This window comes from Embiotoca jacksoni, unplaced genomic scaffold, assembly GCF_022577435.1.
Source record: "Embiotoca jacksoni isolate LCO1_2020_lvr unplaced genomic scaffold, fEmbJac1.0.p SCAF_85, whole genome shotgun sequence".
NCBI classification, from domain to species: Eukaryota; Metazoa; Chordata; class Actinopteri; family Embiotocidae; genus Embiotoca; species Embiotoca jacksoni.
The window spans coordinates 296,301-311,237 of record NW_027185442.1 but is presented as its reverse complement, the minus strand read 5'-3'; the positions used below and the strand labels follow the sequence as shown (position 1 = coordinate 311,237).

At 41.8% G+C, this 14,937-nt stretch overlaps 1 protein-coding gene across 1 annotated transcript; it reads left to right on the top strand.

The window, feature by feature from the left end:
• Nucleotides 1-6,117: 6,117 nt before the first annotated feature.
• Nucleotides 6,118-12,856, top strand: LOC138192380 (LITAF domain-containing protein-like). The gene is made up of 4 exons (XM_069139742.1): nt 6,118-6,319; nt 6,445-6,498; nt 6,647-6,797; nt 12,331-12,856. Exons 1-4 carry the CDS (start codon nt 6,211-6,213, stop codon nt 12,434-12,436), a joined length of 420 nt encoding a protein of 139 aa, XP_068995843.1. The 5' UTR covers nt 6,118-6,210; the 3' UTR covers nt 12,437-12,856.
• Nucleotides 12,857-14,937: the final 2,081 nt, after the last annotated feature.

Sequence of the window (14,937 nt, the reverse complement as noted above, 5' to 3'; positions counted from 1 at the left end):
GCCACCGCTGCATGTCATTAACTTTCAGCCTTCCCTTCACAACAGTTATTGTTTTTTCTGCAGGTATTTGTGGCTCTGGAGCTTCTGATCTGTGGTCAATGTCTCTCTCTCTCGCTCTCTCTCTCTAACCACCTCTGAGCCCGGTTCTTTCAGAGGCTTCTTCACCAACCTGACATCAAAGAAGTCGCAGCGAGCCGGAGTGTCGGGAGCTTCAGTGGTGTCATGGAAGGCCAGAAGGTCGTACGTGGTCGATGCAGCGCGGACATATTGTCCTGTCGGTAAACCGTCTCCATCACAACACGTGTCTCCGGACGTCACAGCAGAACTTTGTGTTGACAGTCGGATCCCCCGGCGACCAAATCACAGACAACACGGCTGGTTGCTCCCGATGCTCCTTTCTTGGTCTTTAATCGTGATGTTCTTGAAGTGCGACGGTCTCGAAACACCTCGCCGTGCTCGTCGTTTCTCTGCTGTTGGATTATTGAAGCATTTCAAGAGTCTCTGTTGCCGGTTTCCTCAGTTTAACACACATGACGTGCGCTCTGCTTCAGTCTCAGTGAAATCAAAGAGACGCATTGAACACAGGAGTTGATGTTGATCACGTGACCGAACTTGGAATATTAATCGAGTTTTTGCTCCGCCCACCACATGTGCATTAGTGCCGCGTTCTGTTGTGCACAACAGGAACCGTGTCCGATCTGTTGGATCAGACCTCCAATTCAAGATTGTTTCAATCATATGCAAAGAAATTCCAACAATTTATGACTATTTCCATTTCTAGCTCTGATGCAGACAGTTGGAAAAGTCTTGATTTGACCAATTAGGGATTTCTCACATTTTTCAAACAGAAACATTTTGAATGAATCAAAGTAATTTGGTATATTGTCTTGCTCTTGCAGCTATTTTATCATTATACAGACTTTAACATGACGCCCTAGAGTTTCCAAGTCCCACATTCCCTGAACATAACATATTGTACTATAAAGTGTATTTATTGTTAACACTGTTCTTTTCTGTCTCAGATGTGGTTGATAAACCTAAATTACGGTCCACAGCAGTGTTCCTCCTCATCTGCAGGGCGTTGAGTTTTCTCAGCTCGGTATCTGATAGTGTTCACTCAGTACCGGCGGTGTCGTCAGACCCTGATTAGAGGGCTGAAATATGAAGCCGACCGGGTCTCTGAGTGCGAAGCTGTAAAGCTGTTGCTTCATTCCAGTGTATTTTGGAAAGTTGAAGTGATTTCCAAACAGGACTGATCCCGTTATCTCGTATTCTCTTTCATTGCTCTTCAAATGTTGATGTTGACGAATGTTAAAATGTCCCGTTGTGTCGGTATTAGGTAGACTGCACCAACACTAGTACAAGAGCTCTGCAATAAATCTGCAGCTTTTGATATACTGTATATGATGTCACACCGTTGGATGTTCTTGTGATATTTGGCCAAAGTTTCAAATAATGAGGTCAACATATGTAAAAGTAAGTAATCATGCCCACAATATGCCGAGCAGGCAGGAAGATACTGTAACGCCAGTCGTACAGCAGAATAACACCAAACCTGTAAGGAACTGAACGGACACCAGGACTCAACTTCAATGATCCAAACGTCCAAATCCACTTCTGCCAGTTAAACTCCGAATGATCCGAGTGCAAACGAAGGTGCATGTTTCAAAGTGAAATGAAACAATCAGTGTCGTTTCCTTCTGTTAGAGGTTTCTTCTGTTCAAAGAGACTTTTTCCTTCCTTCTGTTGGAGGTTACGGATAAATTGACTCCATCCTCTCTTGACATTTAATGATTTCAATCAGGCGTCAGCATTTTCCTTTGTATATATTTGTATACAGAATTCAAATGGTTAAATTATCCGTTCTATCCAATCTGTTTAAAGATGTCTTACTAAATATAAAATGGACTTCCATCTCATAATCAAACTTTTGTTATATTAAATTGTTTGGTTTTTGTCATCATCTTAATATAAATAAACACATTGAACATGAATATCCATACATTCATTTTTAACCCTTTATTTGTTCCCTGACCTGCGCGTCTTATGGAAGTAACCCACACATTTCTTCTCAGTCCTGATGCCTCATCCATCCTTTCATTCTCTGCTGGTTCAGCTGAACCTTGTTACAGTATGTCAAAGAAAATAGAAATTCCACTGGACTCAGTCTGCAGTCACAACCTTGCTGCAGAAAAACACATAAAAGATGGACATGCAAACTGACGGGGGCCAGGATGAGAAAAACAGCAATGCTCAAAGACACTGAGTGAAATAATGGTGCAGAAAAATCATGATGAATTCAGATAAATAGAGAGAGACAGCTCATTGGCAGAAAAACCTTTTCTAATTGTTGATCACTTCTTAATATTGAGTAGCATTGTTATGATAATTCTGTTTTGTTTCTGACAGCAGCTAATTACGATTGATGTTTGGATATAGTTATTGTTAAACATGTAATTTACACTTAGTTTTTGCACATGTAAAGGTTTTGAGGTCATGTGACAAATGGGGATCTCTGAAAAATAAATCTATTAGTGTCTAAAATGCAATATATCCCTCTGAAATGTAGTGAAGTATAAGTATTAAGTAGCATGAAATCAAACACTCAAGTACTGAAAAAGTACCCCAACATTAGAGTACTTGAAAACTTGTTTCCATCAGTGGTACTAAAAACAGTCCTGCAGCAAATATCCTGGTTGACTGCTTCCACCAAGTGGCCAACGAGCAGCATTACATGCAGTGATTTCTCAGCAGCAGTCTTCGAGTCCAAGAGAATCCAATCACTCATGACAATATATAGGGAGGTAAAGCAAAACCTGGTGGGAATAACAATGGACTAAAAAGAAAAGTGATGCAGGTGAAACACACAAAATAATTAATTATCAAGAACGCTGCAAATTTGCCAGTTAATGAGACATGTAACAGTGAATTGATTCAGCATTTTTATATTACCCTCTGGAGTGACTTTTTTATTTTTCTGGACACCCAACAATATATTAGAATTTATTATAGCTTAAATTTTAGGCTGTAACTACAACCCCCCCACAGATCTTCCACTTGTATATTATTTTATTATATGCTGTCACATCCCACCTTCAAATGTTTGAATTTGAATACACTACTAAGTATTTTGATGCAACATTGGTGTAGTTTTCTTACATAAATCCTCTAAATTACATTCAGAATTATTCAGGCAACAAGTTTTATTTACTTTTTACTTGTAAAGAAATCAAATCATCTTTGTTTTTCTTGCTGGTTTTGTTTTATTTGTACTTGTTGGTGGTTTTAATGTTTTAACATGATATTATTCCTGTCACACTTATTACTTGTAAATTCTTACCAGTCACAAACGCAAATAACAGTTTCCTTCTCTCTCTCCATGTCAGGAGTCCTGTTTTCCTCCGTTTTACCCCCGATCACCTCTCCTCCTGTGTCTCCTCAGTCCTCTGTCTGCTTGTTCTGTGTCCTCCTCTCCTCTCCTCCTGTGTCTCCTCAGTCCCCTGTCTGCTTGTTCTGTGTCCTCCTCTCCTCTCCTCCTGTGTCTCCTCAGTCCCCTGTCTGCTTGTTCTGTGTCCTCCTCTCCTCTCCTCCTGTGTCTCCTCAGTCCCCTGTCTGCTTGTTCTGTGTCCTCCTCTCCTCCTGTGTCTCCTCAGTCCTCTGTCTGCTTGTTCTGTGTCCTCCTCTCCTCTCCTCTCCTCCTGTGTCTCCTCAGTCCTCTGTCTGCTTGTTCTGTGTCCTTCTCTCCTCTCCTCCTGTGTCTCCTCAGTCCTCTGTCTGCTTGTTCTGTGTCCTCCTCTCCTCTCCTCCTGTGTCTCCTCAGTCCCCTGTCTGCTTGTTCTGTGTCCTCCTCTCCTCACCTCCCGTGGCCACGCCCCTCACCAGTCCCAGCAGCTGCAGTCACTCACCCCAGATCACCTCCTGCAGGTGTGCTGCATCTCCCTGATCACCTCCCCGGACTATATGTACCCTGCCCCTGCACTCCTCTGGTTGTCGGTTCATTAGTTAGTCCTCCGTCCGTCCTCCGTCCGTCCTGTTCCTCCTGCGGAGCTCCCTGTCGGAGTCACCAGTCGGTTGAGTTGCCCTCCTGACTTGGAAGCAAATGGACACTATAGGTGCCACCTTTTGGTTTGTTTGTTTGTTTGTTTTTGTTTATTGCAATAAAGACTGTATTTTGGAACCGATACCCGAGTCTGTGAGCCTGCATTTGGGTCCTGGTAAACACCACCTCATGACACTCTACAAATAAAGTGTCATTCACACCTTAATCCAAGTGCTGCTCCACCTTCTTTCAGTAATATTTTCCTGGCTGTCATGTCTCAGTTACTGTAAACCTTCTGAGAAAGAAGTATTACTAGACCGTCACACACATTACATTACATTACATTTCATTTATCTGACTCTTTTATCCAAAGCAACTTACAATAAGTTCATTTCAACCATGAGGGTTCAAAACCAGAACAACAATCAAGAAAGTACAAATTTCTTCCAGAAAGCCAAACTACAAAGTTCTATCAGTAAGTTCCATTTTAAGATACTAAAGTTCTGCTGTTCAAGGTGAAGTCTGAAGAGGTGTGTTTTTAGTTTGTGGTGGAAGATGTTCAGACTTTCTGCTGTCCTGGTAACCTCCTTATCAAGGTATGCAGCATTTCCTCCGTCCAAAGCTAAGAATGTTTTTGAACCATACAAATGGAAAAGGTCCAGATGAGAAAAAAATATTACAAGCGAACCCTATTGTTTTTTTGTTTGTAAAATGCAAATATTGTAAAAAAAAAAATGTCTCTTTTTTTAATTAAGCAGAAAAGTGAAATGTTGCTGAGGTATATATTCTGGGTACATCTACTTTATGCATCCATTATGTGTTCATTTAATTCAAAGCCACTGCAAAAAGGACAAAGACGATCAAAGTCAGCCGGAATTCTGAATGCAATCATGTTTTTAAATGAACGGGAGCTGTTAGAGACATATTTTGTGTTGATAACAAATTATATTAGAATTTGCTTATTTACTGAGGTAATGTAAATCTTTCTTTTGACGTATGAAATAAGATGAAATGAATATTCTGAATAATTTGTATGTATTAGTTGTGATTGACAAGATGATTGCCAGCTGATCATCAGCTGTGATAGGGGAGAAGGGGGACTGAGTTTTTTGTTCTTCTTCACCAAACATGGAGGAAACATGAGGAAGGGGCATCGGTAGTCTTTGACCTCACGTTACAACGAGAATGTTTTGTAAACTTTTTTGATTAATGTGAGAATAAACGGAACAACTGAATCGGTGACTGCAGCGTTATGATTTGGAGCGGTTTAACGTGAGTCAAGCGGAGCTCTATTAAGATGGCACAGTTTAAATGAAAAGGGCACAGCCACCACAGGAGTTTTGACACAAAGTTTAGTTGGACAAGTTCAACAAGATGTTTTCATCCACCGCTGCTCGCTTCTCTCTAATCCACCCATCTCAGATGATAGATGATATCGGAGGAATGAGTGATGATGACATCAGAAAAAAACTCCATAACATCTTGATGAACCTGTTCCAGGAGGTGAGTATTGTGCATGGTGACTCACTGAGCTATTACCAACAAAGATTTGTGTCACATCTAAACTTGCTTGTTGGACCTGTCAGCTGTGATCATTGTGTTTCCAACCTTTCACTGCACACATACAACCTGCAGCAGTTGTCCTGTGCTGTGCTTGCATGCCCTCATTCATTTGGTTTTGAACTTTACACAACACACATTCACAGCCGGCACGTCGGCACCACTGAGAGAGATATACATTGTCTGTCAAAAGTACAACTATGCAGAAGTGAACATTTTAAACCTAATAACTGTTGAAATGTTTGCTGTTTCAGGTGTAAATCCAAATACAAGCCCGCGAAGACAATATCCTACTTGAAGGAGACCTACAGAATAACTGGACTCTGGGTAATGTGAGAGCAGAAAGTCCTACTAGAACTGATGTCTCTAGTTCCACTGTTGATGTGTCAAAGATAAAACACATTGCCACCAAACCTGCTCACTCGCATAAATGAAGTGGAAAAACCAGCTTTCAGTCTGGAACGAGCCCCCGCCTCATGAGAACCATTAGACGTTTAGTTTAACATCTTGACTTGGCTTCGTTCAGAAGGATCAGAAGAGCAGCTAAAGACATTTTAGGATTCCAAAGCTTTACTAAAGCTCCTTTTTATTTTTTGTTCCCTTCAAACAACATGGAAAAGGGTGAAGCACCTCCTGAGGGTGCGTCAGCACCACCGTACCCGGGACCCCCTTTGGGCTACAATACGGGAGTGTATCCAGCTCAGCCTGTCGTCCAGCTTGGTAAGACATCCGGGACCGACACCTTTATACAACATATGCAGGTACATGTTATTTCTGGAATTATTCCTGTCACTTTAGTTTAGTTTTTGGTTCACTCAAGTTAAATTTCCCTTTCTTATTTCTAGTTCAACAACCGTTTTACCATTACACCGCCCAGCAACCTCAGACGGTAACGACTGGTGGGTGCTTTTCTCTTTATTGTTTCTGAAATGTTCAAATAACTTTGAAATTGCAAAATGTAGAAAAAGCTGAGTCACAGAATGTTTTTTTTTAGCAGATGGCTGGTGTAGAAATGAGGATGATATTTGTGTTTGTTGTTGTGCTCAGTGAATCAGATGGTGGTGGTGCAGCAGCAGCTGCCGATGGATGTTCCTGGACAGATGTTGTGTCCTTTCTGCCACAAAACTGTTGTTACTAAAACCGAGTACATAAACGGCAACTTCACCTGGCTGATCTGTGGCGTAATAGGACTCTTCCTGTGAGTGCACACCCCAACAGACACACTGCAAAACATCCAACAGCAATTTAGTGGAATCGACTAATATTTTCTCAGTAGCTTACACGCAAATATTGCAAATTATATCTTAAATCAACTTCAGAGAGCTTAAAAACATGTGCTGGTCTTTTTTTGGTCTATAGGACACTAAATGTGTTAAATTAAGTTGTTTAAGAAACACAATTGCCATAAAAGGAGACTCTTTTTTGTAATTTGAAGGAAGCATAGATGATGGAGAGTTGCTTTGGGTCGTTACTACATAACAGTCGTTTCATTTGGTACGTCGACATCCAGCAGCACCGTCTTCACACTAACTGGTACAAACATGTTTCCAAAAAAGTTGGGCTGCTGTGCAAAATGGAAATAAAAACAGCATGCAATGATTTTCAAATCATGTAAACCCATTTTATATGATTATAATAGAATAGATAACGTAACCTTTGCTGTTGTAGCACGTAATCTTTTACTAAAGGTTCATCTATGCTGCTAACCTCGATAATACTATCTATGGAACATCAGTATCGGAGCTTCTTCACAGTTCAGGCCAAGATTTTGCAGCTTATCTTGGTTACGGTTCACTTAATTCCAGTTACACACTTCAGTGATCAGTGGCAGCAACTCTAAGAGCAATGAGACCTCCGGCCAGAAAAGCACACAGCCAAGGATTCAAGAAGTGTCAACGAAGGAATATATTCACAAAATTATTGAAATCATCTCACTTGAACAGTACCTTTAAATCTCACATTAACTCAACTTCAGATCTTAACAAAAAAATTAATTCCACTTCACTCAAATCACCATGTGTAACAAGATTGGATATAAAACCATGGAATTGCATATTATGATAAATATAGTCTCTTTCATCTCGGGTATAAAACCTCAGAACTCTGTTAAACCCAAAATAATTCAGTTCTTAATAGTCTGTTTTAGTCCTTTACAGTTGTCAGTCAAAGTAGGTCTCATATTTATATCTTTGGAAGTTCATCAGTTCACCATTAGTCTCTTTCAACGGATTTTTGTTCGTTTGTTTGAATCCCAAAAAACTTCTGAGATCTCAGAAAACAAATTGCAAATAAAATTGGATCCTTTAAGTTCTCAGATTTTGTTCCTACCGGCTGTTGACAAGGTGCATATCTACACAGTCACAGATCTACACATCCACAGATCTACACATCCACAGATCTACACATCCACACATCCACAGATCTACACATCCACATATCTACATATCCACAGATCTACATATCTACAGAGCTACATATCCACAGATCTATATATCTATAGATCCACAGATCTACATAGCTACATATCCACAGATCTACATATCCACAGATCTACATATCTATAGATCCACAGATCTACAGATCTACATATCCACAGATCTACATATCTATGGATCTACAGATCTACAGATCTACATATCTACATATCTACAGATCTACATATCCACAGATCTACATATCCATAGATCTACAGATCTATGGATCTGCAGATCTACATATCTACAGATCTATAGATCTATAGATCTATAGCGGGGTCTCCTGAGCACGTGGCTCAGAGAGAGGGAGGGGTGCAACCGCCAGGACGTTCAGACCACGAGCTAGCTCGGTGAGACGTTTAAGGAATGTCTGTAAATTGGGCTACTGAAAATGACCTGGGTTACAATAACATAAACACGCTTTACACCTCCCAAACACCTCTGCTGCCTCCCCCCCTCCCCCCTTTGCCCCCCCTGGTGAGCTGCATAGAGCCCTCAATCTCAAAGGGCTCTTCCTCCATCGACACCATGACCCCCCCCCCCCCCCATCTCTGTGACGACTGGCCAGGTCAGGAGACAGCTGGAGAGACTCCACCAGCGCAAAGCTGCAGGACCTGACGGCATCGGCCCCGGGGTCCTGAAGACCTGACGGCATCAGCCCCGTGGTCCTGAAGACCTGCGCCGTCCAGCTGGCTGAGGTCCTACAACACCTCTTCAACCTGAGCCTGAAGCAGGAGGAAGTCCCGGTGCTGTGGAAGACATCCTGCCTGGTTCCTGTCCCCAAGAAGACGACTCCATCTAGCCTCAACGACTACCGCCTGGTTGCCCTCACATCTCATGTGATGAAGGTGCTGGAGAGGCTGGTCTTGGCCCACCTCAGACCGCTGGTGAAATCTTCACTGGACCCTCTGCAATTTGCGTACCAGCCTCATGTGGGAGTGGACGATGACATCATCTACCTGCTGCAACGAGCTCAGTCTCACCTGGATGGAACCGGTGACTCTGTGAGAATCACTTTCTTTGATTTCTCCAGTGCATTCAACACCATCCAACCACTGCTGCTGAGTGAGAAGCTGCGGGTGGTGGAGGTGGACACGTCCATCTGGGCAGTGTGCTGTCTGATACGGTGGTCAGTGGTATTGGAGCTCCACAGGGAACTGTTCTGTCTCCCTTCCTGTTCACCTTATACACCACTGACTTCCAGAACAACTCAGAGTCCTGCCATCTGCAGAAGTTCTTTGATGACTCTGCAGTGGTAGGATGTATAAGGGATGGACGGGAGGAGGAGTACAGGGCAGTAGTGGAGGACTTTGTGGAGTGAGCTGGTAGAAATCACTTCCTCCTGAACGTAGCCAAGACCAGAGAGATGGTGGTCGACTTCAGGAGGAAAACGACGGCTCCACAACCGCTGAGAGTTCTGGGAGAGGAGGTGGACATGGTGGAGGAGTACAAGTACCTGGTGTCTCCATCGATAACAGACTGAACTGGAAGACCAACATCAACGCTGTCTACAAGAAGGGGATGAGTCGACTCTTTTTCTTGAGGAAACTTCGATCCTTCAATGTGTGCAGCCAGATGTTGGAGATGTTCTACCATCTGTTGTGGCCAGTGCATTGTACTTCTATACAAGGGGGGGGGGCAGCATTGGAGCCGGAGACACCAACAGACTGGTTAAGAAGGCCGGCTCCATCATTGGCTACAAACTGGACAGTCTGGAAAAGGTGGTGGAGAGGAGGACGCTGAACAAACTATTATCCATATTGGATAATCCTGACCACCCTCTCCACCTGCTGCAGGGACAGAGGAAGACGTTCTCCAAAAGATTCCTCCAGCTCCGCTGTCACAAGGACAGATACAGGAGATCATTCCAGATACAGGAGATCATTCCTGATACAGGAGATCATTCCAGATACAGGAGATCATTCCTGATACAGGAGATCATTCCAGATACAGGACATCATTCCTGATACAGGAGATCATTCCAGATACAGGAGATCACTCCTGATACAGGAGATCATTCCAGATACAGGAGATCATTCCTGATACAGGAGATCATTCCTGCCGACCGCAATAAGACTGTACAATAACTCACCTCTGGCAAAATCCATCACACAACAACAACACTGTTGTCTGTGTTATTGGTTGTTTGTATATAATATATATAGATATATACTGTACTGTATATACTGCATATACTGTGCATTTTATATTTTATATTTTTACTGCTATTTTACTGCTATTTTATTGCTTTCTATTATTCTATTATTATCTTATTGCTTCATGTATGCTACTGTAGTGAAAAAATTTCCCCTCGGGGATTAATAAAGTAACTACCTAACCTAACCTACCTAAATAGAAAAGACAACATATCCAATGTTGAAACTTAAACATATGCTCATTTTGAATTTGATGGCAGCAGTATGTTTCAAAAAAGTTGGGACAGCGTCAACAAAAGACTGGAAAAGTTATATAATGCTAAAAGAAACACCTGGTGGAACATCTCACAACTAATTATGTTTCTAACAGTTCAGTAACATGATTGGGTATAAAAAAAAAATGATTTCAGAGAGGCAGAGTCTCTCAGCAGTGAAGATGTTGAGGTTCACCACTCTGTGAAAGACTTTGTGGGAAGATGGTGCAACAATCTAAGAATAATGTTCCTCAACGTAAAACTACAAAGAATTAGTGGATTTCATCGTCTACGGTTCATAATATCATTAAAAGATTCAGAGAATCTGGAGAAATCTCTGAACACAAGGGACAAGGCTGGAAACCAATATTGGATGGTGGTGATCTTCGGGCCCTCAGGCAGCACTGCATTAAAAACACACTATTCTGGAATGGAAATCACTGCATGGGCTCAGGAACACTTGTGAAAACCATCGTCTGTGAACACAGTTCATCGCTGCGTCCACAAATGCAGTTTAAAACTCTCCAAAGAAGAAACCAGATAGAAACATGATCCAGAAACACCGCCGCCTTCTCTGGACCGAGATCATTGAAGATGGACTGAGGTGAAGTGGACAACTGTCCTGAGGTCTGATGGATCACAATCTGAGATTCTGTTTGGAAATCATGGACGCTGCATCCTCCAGGTTAAAGAGGAGAGGGACCATCCAGCTTGTTATCAGCTCAGTTCTAAAGCCAGCATCTGTGATGTTACAGGGATGCATTAGTGCACATGGCATGGGTAGCTTGAACATCTGGAAGGAAGCATTAATGCTGAATGATATATTCAGGTTTTGGAGCAACATATGCTGCCATCCAGACAACGTCTCTTTCAGGGAAGGTCTTGTTTATTTCAGCAGAACAACGTCCAACCACATTCTGCACGTATTCCAACAGCATGGCTCTCTAGTAGAAGAGTCCGCTGATAAACTGGCCTCCTGCAGTCCAGACCTGTCAATCATTGAAAACATCTGGAGCATCAGGACATGAACAATACAACAAAGGAGACCCTGAACTGTTGAGCAGCTGAAATCCTCTATCAGGCAAGAATGGGACCACATTTCACTTTCAAAACTCCAGAAACTGGCCTCCTCAGTTCCCAAAGGTTTACAGAGTGTTGTTAAAAGAAGAGTTGATGCAGCTCAGTGGTGAACATGATCCTGGAACAACTTTATAGAGACGTGTTGCTGACATCACATTCAAAATGAGAAGATATTTTATCATAAAACAATACAATTGTTGTCTTTGGTTTATTTTCAAATGAATATTGGTTTTCATGATTTGCAATTCTGTAAAGATCCGTAAATGTTTGAGTGAAATTAAAGATTCAAATGATTGTTGATCAGCTATAGCAAATTAAACGCTTTTACTTATACTGAGTTTATATCCTGCGGCACAGTGGAGCAGTAGTTCGCATTGTTGCCTCACAGGGAAAAGGTTCTGGGTTTGAATCCGGTTCCGGGCCTTTCTTTGTGGAGTTTGCAGGTTTTCTTTGTGCCTGCGTGGGTTCTCTCGGTTCTCCGGCTTCCTCCCACCGTCCAAAAACATCTCAGATTAACTGGTGGTTCTACAAAGTGCCCTGAGGTGTGAATGAGAGTGTGAATGGTCTTTGTCTCTGTGTGTCTCTGTGTGTCGGCCCTGTGATGGACTGGAGACCTGTCCAGGTCAATCCTGCCTTCACCCAAAAGTGAGGGATAGATGATGGATGGATGGATGGATGGATGGATGGATGGAGTTTATATTGATATTTGCTAAAATGAGCTTAAAACAGAAATAATAATATTAATTTATTGTAATTTTCCTCACCAGGTGCTGGGCCTGCTGTTTCATCCCCTTCTGCGTGGATGAGTGCAAGGATGTGGAGCATTCCTGCCCTTCCTGCAACCGGGTCCTCCACAGACATAAACGCATGTGAAGCGTCACCACTATGTCAACTCTGAAAACAAAAGGAAGAAAAGACAACTGTGACCTCGTCCACGGGCCAAACCTCTCTATGCAAGAGCTTCTTTCTTGTCCATATCTGATGATTAATGATTAATGTGCAATCACTCTGTAAAAACATGGAATGTGAAGATGTGAGCAATGTGACTATGATGATTGTTTTGGGATGTTGTCTCTCATGTCATACAGAACCAGCAATAATTACTTCAAATGAAATCCAGCAGACTCTTTTAGCAATTGTTTTTATAAAATGTCAATTTTTCTCTTTTTTTTGCATCTTAAGTTGTTATATTGATTTCCTGTTGATGACATATTGAACATGGATCTATTGAATCTTTTATTACTGTAATCCATAAATCACTGTGTCCCATCAAATAAATCAGCATTTAATCACCATTTTAAGGTCATTTTGTTCTCTTTTTCTTTCTTCAATTCTTTTTTAAAGAAACACATGAATGTAATTTTAGACCAAAGAAAACTTTTGGAGTCTTCAGTGCTGCGTAGAAGTGTAGTTCATAACAGTAATAGTGGCTGTGTTCCAGGTGCTTGCTGTGGTTTGGTTTACTGGAATATTTCATCAACAGTATTAATTTCACTTTTGCTTTTCCTGCGACGACAATGTCTGCTGGGAAAAATGCTTATTAATGCCTCGGTTGAATATGTTTATGAAGCTTTTGACTCACTCTCAGTGGTGAAAATGTATCCCGTAACAGTGTAAAGTGAAAAGAAACGGTTGTTGTGGCGTTGATGTAAAGCAGCAGTTTGTCTGCAGGGTTTCGTGCGAGCACACTGACTGTATTTATGATGTCATGATGTATGTTGTGTGTTTCTATTTATGAAATCATGTCGTTCAGCTAAAAACACAAAACAAAGGAACTCTTTTCTGTCAGGAGGCCACCATCATGAACATCTGTCTCAGGTAGGCTTGTTTTTATTTATTTCATAATTTGATATATTTAACATCAGCCATCACACTGTTATATGTTAAGTGTTTCATACTGGCAGTGGAAGGAGATGCTAAAAAGACCTCGGCACTACCAACTGCACAAACACATGACTTTAGTGACAAATCTGAATCCAACACATGGAATCGATAACTGAAGCCTTTGAGCAAAGCACCCTGAAACGTCTGTTTCCTGGTCAACCACAGGTACAGTTCAACACAACAAGTCTCCTTTGTAAAACCCTCGTGCTGTGTGTGGACGTCTGTTGGGAGAGACATGAAGTGGGATAAAGCTGGGATTATGGGATGGGCCATACTTAACAAGGTCCAATTGGACTGTGACCATAGTAACCACTAGATTACCCAGATTAAGACTGATGTCTTCGATGTGTTAGTCAGCACTTCTTTTCTCTGATACACAACGGTACAAACACTCGACACCCAACTGAGACTTTCCAAACGTCAGCTCTGCTTTCTGTCCTCAGAGTTAAACACGGAGAACATTCATGCTCAACATATCTGAAACTCACCTCTTTAAATCTTTTCTGTTTTTCATTGCCTTTTATTAAATCAAATTATTACTCATTTCTTACACTGAACTGTCATTTTACTGTTGCATTTCTTGTTTTTATTTCTATTTAACTTTTTAAAACGTCCATCTGTTGCAGTTCCATTTGGAGTTGTTTTGTTGTTTGAAATGTTTCATACAAATAAAGTTTTCTTGCCTGATCTTTTGACATAAAGGGTTTTCTTTAAAATGATAGTTCAGGTTGATGTCTGATCAAAACCTGAATCTACAATCAACTATTATCATTATTATCTCTTTTATGACAATCAATAAGTGTTTCCGCTCAACTTCTGAACACAACAGACTTTAGTTGGTGAACGAATGCACTGTGTGGAAAAAGCTGCTCCTCCTCCTCCATGCAGCCGTCGCCACCAGAGCTGCATGTGATGTTTGGATATTTGGATTAGACTGACTTGACGGACACAGCAGGGTGCTTTTCTTACATCTATTTGTCTGAGTGTATTTGTGTACCACAAACCAGCTCCGGCTCCTCCTGTTTGGAGACTATCGGTCACTGAGCTGAAGTGTCTGTCAGCACCAATCTCTCACACCGTGATCCAAACGGACTGGGTGAGCTGCTCCTCGTCATGGTTTTCCTCTCACACACATAAAAGAGAGGAGATTACTCCTCTGTGAAGGGACACTTGGCTGCATCATGTCTTCCAGGGTATTACGTAACACTCTCTACAAGGATGGTCACATGGCCACCAGGCTCACCTGTGTTCAGGTTGACCATCTGCCCCTCCTCACTTCAAATCCCATCTTCACTGTGCAACCATCAACAGACATCTCACCGCTGAGGAAACTGTGGAGTTTAATCTGCTTTAAAGATGATGGATATCTCCTGCAGCCATGGATGTGAGGAAGACTTGTATAAGAGGAAGACGTGGGATCCAGAAGGCAGGAAATAACACCGAGATGTGCAAACAGGTGACTAATGCTGCACTCCCTGTGAGTGCCATGC

Bases quoted from the DNA above. Each gene is read 5' to 3' on its own strand.
- LOC138192380 (XM_069139742.1), top strand. From the start codon at position 6,211: ATGGAAAAGGGTGAAGCACCTCCTGAGGGTGCGTCAGCACCACCGTAC. The intron at 6,320-6,444 runs GTAAGACATCCG...TCTTATTTCTAG, and splicing joins TCAGCCTGTCGTCCAGCTTG to TTCAACAACCGTTTTACCAT. The intron at 6,798-12,330 runs GTGAGTGCACAC...TTTCCTCACCAG, and splicing joins GGCGTAATAGGACTCTTCCT to GTGCTGGGCCTGCTGTTTCA.